This window comes from Monoraphidium neglectum (assembly GCF_000611645.1).
Source record: "Monoraphidium neglectum strain SAG 48.87 unplaced genomic scaffold scaffold00944, whole genome shotgun sequence".
Lineage (NCBI taxonomy): Eukaryota > Viridiplantae > Chlorophyta > Chlorophyceae > Sphaeropleales > Selenastraceae > Monoraphidium > Monoraphidium neglectum.
The window spans coordinates 12,942-20,123 of NW_014012684.1; the positions used below are offsets into that span (position 1 = coordinate 12,942).

General features: G+C 66.8%; 2 protein-coding genes across 2 annotated transcripts; one reads left to right on the forward strand and one right to left on the reverse strand.

Moving 5' to 3' along the window:
• Positions 1 to 434: 434 nt before the first annotated feature.
• On the reverse strand, positions 435 to 2,675 carry MNEG_6020 (hypothetical protein; the record flags this gene model as incomplete). Its single annotated transcript, XM_014045507.1, has 7 exons — positions 435 to 497; positions 845 to 901; positions 1,175 to 1,315; positions 1,518 to 1,628; positions 1,871 to 1,933; positions 2,084 to 2,210; positions 2,629 to 2,675. 7 exons carry the CDS (start codon positions 2,673 to 2,675, stop codon positions 435 to 437), a joined length of 609 nt encoding a protein of 202 aa, XP_013900961.1.
• A 341-nt stretch (positions 2,676 to 3,016) lies between these two features.
• MNEG_6021 (hypothetical protein) lies at positions 3,017 to 7,051 on the forward strand (the record flags this gene model as incomplete). The annotated part of the gene is made up of 9 exons (XM_014045508.1): positions 3,017 to 3,245; positions 3,641 to 3,726; positions 4,010 to 4,136; positions 4,502 to 4,647; positions 5,075 to 5,458; positions 5,875 to 6,018; positions 6,366 to 6,521; positions 6,817 to 6,913; positions 7,023 to 7,051. 9 exons carry the CDS (start codon positions 3,017 to 3,019, stop codon positions 7,049 to 7,051), a joined length of 1,398 nt encoding a protein of 465 aa, XP_013900962.1.
• Positions 7,052 to 7,182: the final 131 nt, after the last annotated feature.

Below are 7,182 nucleotides of genomic sequence, written 5' to 3' on the forward strand. Positions count from 1 at the left end.
GCACAGGGGCCTCGCCTGTGTCGCCACAATGGCGGGGCGCCGCCGCCCCGCCGCGCCTCATCCTCATCTCGGTACCTGCAGGTTGGGAGGGGAGGGGGGTGGGCACTAATGAGGGGTAGGAAAAATGTAGGGGGTGGGGTTCGCGGGCATGCGAGGGGCACAGGGGAGAGGGGTTGCCAACCACTGGGAACGACAAGGAAGGCCAGGCTGGGAAGAAGGAAAGGGATTGCAAAGCCTGCCGGGTGTCACCAGCTGTGCTTTGACCGCTGCAGCTGCATGGCGTGTGGAGTTCTCACTGCACTGCCTCCCAAAGTCACTTGAAGAGACACCAGGGTCATTGACACATGTCATGATGTGAAGGTCAGAGCCACAGCCCCACAAACGATTCGAGCGAACTGAGCAGTTTGAGCAATCTCAGCCGTTTAAGGGGTGACTCACAGGTATTTGGTGAAGCACTGGCTGGCCTTGACGCGGGTGTTGCCGTCGAGATCAAACACCTGCATGGCGCAAGACGCCGCCGGGCATGAGGCAGGCAGCTTGAGGCGTGCTTTCAGATGCAGCGTTCAGCTTGAGGCCAAGGCCCGACTGCGGCGGGCCGCCTGCGCGCCTCGATGACGAGAGTGCCCCCTGCTTCAGTACCAACCAAAGCAGGTCAACCCGATGCGCCTGCCCGTGTGCTTTTGCAGGCGCTCAGGCCACCCGGCGTGACGCGTGTCAGGGCCGACGCGGCCTCGACCCCGAAACCCTGATACGGGCGCCACCCTAAAACAAAACACCCCGCGGCCCGGCCCGCCTGCTCTATGTATTCAGACGTCTCGATGCGCCGCTGCTCCGCCATTTCCACCTCGCTGCGCCGCGTCACGCGCGTCCGCACGTCCAGCCCGCCCTTCGGCATGCGCAGCTGCGCGGACGACACGGGTTCGGGGCGGCCGCCACGCCGCAGCATGTGAGAGGGAGTGGACGGCTTCCCTGGGGACTGAGCAAGGGCGCCGCGCTCGCTCCTCCCAGAGGCAAATGACCACTTTGTCCGGCAAGCGAGGCAGGTTCCAAATCCTGCGGCAGACACCAGGGTTGTTGAGGCTATTTCTGACACACCTGCCCGACACACTCTGGTCAACGGCCGGTCAACGGCCAATCAAAGGCCGGTCAAAGGCAGGTCAAAGGCCGGTCAAACCTGCAGAATGTTGGGGTCGTTGGGGTCCCAGGTTATGCGGCCCCCGAAATCGATGGATGGGTAGTACTGTGACATCAGAGCCGACACGTTGAAGCGGCGGTCAAAGATGACCTTGCCGCCCTTGTTGCGCACAAACGCCACCTGGCAGTGGGCGCAGGGGGCGCAAGGGACAGGTGGTTGCGGGAGTTGGGCATCTTGTGTTAGATGGGCCGGCTGCTCAACAGGATGGAGCTAAGCTTAAACCATACCTTGCTGACGTGGTGGTTGGCGGCGGGATTTGTGCAGGGGCGCGCGGTGCCTGTCTCCGATACACAGCAAGCAAAGTAGGTGGGGGGTGCCTCACCTGGTAGCCATTCGGCTGGCCCAGGTCGGCCTCCTTGGCGCGCCGCACCGACGCAGGGTTTGGCAGCTTGTCCTCCCCGAGCGGCGTCTCGACCTTGACGAGCGTGCTGACCTGGCAGGGGAAAAGCAAGTCGGTTGGCGCTGAGTCAGCCTCTCCGGGGTCCCAGTCGGCCAGGGCCGCCGCTGCCGCGCTGCCACGGGCGCAAGAGCGCTGGCCGCCATGGCTGCGTCGTGAACGCCACGCGGCGGGCGGGCAGTGGCGGCACCGCCATTACCAGCACGCCTCACTGCAGCCTGAGCCTGCTGTTGCGTCCCGACACAGGCGTGGCGCAACCGCAGAACGGGCCCACTCACCACATCCCATGTGCCCAGGAACTGCTCTGGAAAGTACAGGTCGGCTGGGCCGCCCCCCAGTGCCTGCAGGCCGAGGGCGACGAGGATGGGACGCACAGGGATGCACACTCGTTGACCGGAGGCTGCTTGTGGTTTGACCGCGCCACCCGCTGCATGCGGGTGCGCAGCATGCAACCAGTGCATGCGCGGTGGGGTGCGGGCTGCGCCGCTCACCTCCCAGGCGCTGTCGACCGCCCCGCCTAGCTTGCTAGCGACCGCGGGCTGCGGCAGCAGCAACTGCGGCCCGATGGCCGCAGCTGCGCCGACCAGCAGCGGCGGCACCGCGATCACGCTGCGCCTGCTGCAGAGCGGCGCCCCGTGCGCCGACGAGGCGGCTGCATCCGCTGAAGCTTCGCTGCGACAGTCCACTGCAGCGGTGCGCCGGCAGCGCTGAATGCAGCCGTTGCCGGCCCACTGCAGCACACTGGTTTGCGATGCGTGTCGCCGCTGCCCCTGCCGCGCAGCCGATGCAGGATTTGTCCGGGAGGCAATAGGCCGCTGTTGAGCTTGGATTCCGGGGCCCATTCGATCCTTGGCTGCGACGACGAGTGGCTGTGCGTATGAGTGTGTAGGTGACACGACGCAGCCTCGATGGGTTGGTGATCAATTATGCAGATTTCTGTCAGTTCTGTATGTTTGCACAGCGGTAATCACAAGACTTTCCGTGAGCAACCTCCACCGATCTACTCGCTTTCACTGGGGTTGGGCGTCCCCCTCACCAACTAATCGTGAATGCTCGTGCGAACAAGGCCTGCAGCGGCTCCATCAGCGCACCCGCGACGCGTGCATGTCGCCACCGCGCGCCGGCACGCTGCCGCTCTCCCATGCGGCATAGCGGCGCGCGGCCTGACGCGCCGGGCGGCGCTGATCGACCCGGAGCACCAGGGCAGCCACCACGAAACTGACGAGGCCGCTCTCCTCGTCCGCGGCGAGGCCTTAGCGCGCAACGGCTCCCGATCCGAGCCACGCCATACCCACCAACGGGCCGACACAGCCACCCGCAGCGACCACGAGCGCGACACGCAGCAGCTGAGGGCAGAACAGCAGCCGGCGGCGGGGGTGGCGGCAGTAGCAGCGGCGACGGCGCCCGGCCGCGGCCACGGCGCCATGAGGCGCGGCGGCGGCCCGGACGCGTCGCCGCGGCACGTCACGATCGCGGCGGATGCGGGCGGCGCCGGGCCCTGGGACGGCGGCGCTGAGGACGACGCTGCCGCCAAGCCGCCTCACAAGCACGGTGGCCCCGCGGCGGGCAGGGGCGGCACGGCGGCGGGCGGGGCGGGAAAATGGCAGGTCATGGGTCTGGACGTCACGCCTGAGCTCTGCGCGATTGCACTGGGTGAGCATGCGGCCCCCTCGGTGACAGGGCGTGGACCGGCCTCGTCTCTGAGGGCGAGCAGCAGCCCCACGGCTCAGCCATGGGGCCCGAGCCCAACGGCGTGATGGCTTGCTGCTGTCGCGGGGGTCCCTTGTTTTTTTTTTCGCTGCGGCTGGCGAGCCGCGCAGGCAGGGCCGCTGCAGGTCGCCGGCCGCCCCGGCAGACCGTGCTCCTGCACGCTCCCGGTGCACTTCACCACCATTCGCACAGCAATCCCGGCGGACCACCCAACCCCACCCCACCCCAGCGGACTTTCCTCCTTCCACTTAACGGCACATCTCATCAACTCATCCGACCACATAGCACGGTCCTACACCACAGCATATCGAATGCATCCTCCTGCCTCCCCCCCCCAGTCTACTTTGTTCAGGGCATCCTCGGCCTGAGCCGCCTGGCGCTGTCATTCTACTTCAAAGATGACCTCAAAGTCGACCCCGCGCAGGTGATTTGGTGTGACCTGACACGATCTGCCGGGGAGCCGCAATTGCCACGTCCGGGCGTGACGAGCCGCGGGCAGGCGGGCGGGAATAGCGCGGGGACTGAAGCCGACCCGTCTCCGAGCCCGCTCGCGCCTGGCCGGCTCTGGTTCCCCAGCAGCAGCCCCACCACACACGCGCGCACTCACACACACACACTCACACACACTCACACACACACACACACACACTCTCTCTCTCTCTCTCTCACACACACACGCGCGCGCACGTCCCCCTCCCTCCCCCCAGGTTGCCGTCCTGCAGGGCATCGCCATGATGCCCTGGGTGGTCAAGCCCCTCTACGGCTTCATCTCAGACAGCATACCGCTGTTCGGCTACCGGCGGCGCTCCTACCTGGCTGTATGCGGCTTCCTGGGTGGGTGGCCTTCGCGGGCTTGGGGCCAGGGGCTTGCGTGCTTGTTTAGGGTTTAGGGGCCAGGGGCCAGGGGCATACCGTGCTTGGGGGCCGCGAGTCGCTGGGTTGTCGGAAAAGGGTCAGCTGATTGCTGCAGCCGGCAGCCAGGTCGCAGTCGTGTGAGCCTGTTTGGGCGCCCTGCGCACACCCTTTGCCTTTGTCACGGTGCAAGGGTGTGTGCAAAACGGATGCGGGCCCTCAACTTTGGGGGGCGATGAGGGAGGTAGGGGGCCGCGGCTGCACGGCCGCTGCGGCCGGCGCCTCCGCACCCGCCGGCACGCCCACCCGGACCCGCATGCGCGCCGCGGCTCTCGCCGCCCCCGCAGGCGCGGCCTCGTGGGTGGCCCTCGCGACCGTCGTCAACAGCCCCGCGGGCGCCGTGGCGGCGATGCTGCTGGGGTCACTGTCCACCGCCGCCAGCGATGTGGTGGTCGACTCCATCGTGGTGGAGCGCGCACGCGGCGGCGCCGAGGTGCGGTTTATCGGGCTCAGGGTTCAGGGTTGAGGGTTGAGGGTTGGGGCCGAGGCGCCGGGCGGGGACGGCGGCTCACCTGCTGTCACATTGGCAGGGCGCGGCGTCCGTTCGAGGGGACCGCCTGCTGCTTGAGCGCATTTTGGGTCTTGCAGGGTTGGTCCGGGCCGCGTGCAGAGTACGGTGTGACATTGCTGCCTGGAAGTTCCAGCAGCGCAGCGGGCAACACAGGCAAGGTGAATGGAGCTGGCCCTGCTGGCCTGCCTGCACGGGTTCTCTCCCGCCACCGATGTTCCTGACCAGCCAGGAGGTACTCTGCAGCGAGGCAGCAGCACCTGCCGCACAGCCACGACCAGACGGCCCGTGCCCCACCGCACCTCTCGCGAACGCCCCGCGCCCGCGCGTCCCGAATGGCGACCCCTCGCAGGGCACCACTGGCAGCCTGCAGTCCCTCTGCTGGGCCTTCCAGTCCACGGGCGGCATCGCGTCCGCCTATTTTTCGGGTTCCCTCGTTCAGTCATGGGGCGTGCACCCCGTCTTCGCCGTCACCGCGATCTTCCCGCTGTTCGTTTCAGTGTCTGCGCTGCTGATCGAGGAGCAACGCGTCGCGCCGCTGTCGCTGGCACGGAAAGACAGCGACTGGCCCGGCGGCGGCGGCAGCAGCGGCGGCGGCGGCGGCGGCGTGGGGTGCGTGGAGCCGGGCGCGGGCGCGGCGCTGGCGGCGCGGATGGTGTCGCAGGGGCGGGCGCTGTGGGGGGCTGTGAGCAGGAAGGACATCCTGCTGCCCACCATATTCGTGTTCCTCTGGCAGGTCAGGTTCTCCCCCAACTTGGGAGCTTGCAATTTTTGTGCTTGTCCTGATTGGTTACAGCGTGACCGCCCGGCCTCCTTGATGCCTGCTGTGGACGGTGCGTGTGCGTACGTGTGTGTATGCAGGTGTGTGTGTGTGTGTGGGTGTGCATGTGCAGGGGTGCATGTGTCGGGGGGATGTCATCGAAAATGCCCCGCACATCAGCGGGGTTAGATTGGCCCCGATGTGCGCCTCCTCATTGCGGGTGGACCTCCCAAGGCTTGGAGGGGCCATGGGTACCACCCGTCCCCTCTGCCCGCTTCCCCTGCACGCACACACGTGCATACATGCACGTGCGCCCCCCCCCCCACACACACACATACACACACTCACAACCTTGTACACACCTACATGCACGCACTTTACCCACCTCCCAGGCCACCCCCACCTCGGACTCCGCCATGTTTTATTTCTACACCAACCAACTGCACTTCGAGCCCGAATTCCTGGGCCGGGTGCGCCTGGCTGGCAGCATCGCCAGCCTGGTCGGCGTGGGGCTGTACAATACGTGGTTCAAAAAGGTGAGGGGTGACCCGGCGTATGCATTCCTTGTCGATGCGGCGAGGCGGCTGCGGCACGCAGGTTTTCGTTGGTTTTCCAGGGCGCTGCAGGGGCGCATCGCCCTGTCTGCAGCTGCGTGCTGGACGCGCGTCAAACCTTGAATTCCCAGCCTGCAAGGCACGCCCACGTCCATCGCTCTCGTCCCAACACCCAACCCCTTGGACAGCAGCCAGCCCCACGCAGGCCGCACTCGTCCACACCGCCAACCCCCACGACCACCCCCCCCTGCGACTTTGCGTCTGCAACATGCCCCCAGTTGAAAAAACCCTTGCCTGCTGCCCCGGCCCGCTCCCCCACCCCCCAAAAGGTGCCCCTGAAGCGCATGTTCTTCTGGGCCATGATCATCGGCACGGCCCTGGGCTCCACCCAGCTGCTGCTCGTCAGCGGCGCCAACAGGGCGCTGGGCCTCAGCGACCAGCTGTTTGTGCTGGGGGACAGCGTCATCCTCACGGTGCTGGGCCAGGTGCGGTTGACCGTAGGTTGACCGGCGTTTGACCGGCATTTGATTGGCGAATTGACCGATGTTTTGCCAGCATTTGACCGGCGTTTGTGCGGCCTCCAACCGGGGCTGCGGGGCTGCAGTGGTGCTCTGTGCAAGGCCCGGAGGCCAGAGAGAGCCGCATTGCGTGGCGCTGTCATGTGACCCATTTCCCTCGCTTCGAGGATAAACGACCGCAGCCCTGAGCCCCTCGCCGTTTCTAGAGCTTCTCTAGGCCGACCTTATCTCTCGCACCCGCCTGCGCTCGCGCCCTGTTCAGGTCTCCTTCATGCCTGTGCTGGTGCTGGCAGCACGCCTGTGCCCCGAGGGGGTGGAGGCGACCCTCTTCGCCACCCTCATGTCCCTCATGAACGGAGGTGGGTGCATCCCACCTGCTAGCACGCTCAGTGGCGCGGCTTGGTGTGCGATCGTGCTGTGCCCTGGCGGGCAGGCAGGCGGTCGCGAGCGGGCCGATGGCGGCCACAGGCGCTGTGCGCTGCCTCGGCCCTCCTTGAATCGCGTAGCATCGCACGCATGCCCAGTGCCCCCTCCGGCCTCGCCCCAACCCTCACCACCGTTCTCCGCCCCCCCTAGCTATCAGCCTGCTCCCTCGCCGTGCGCCTCCAAACCCCGCCGACCGCCGCCC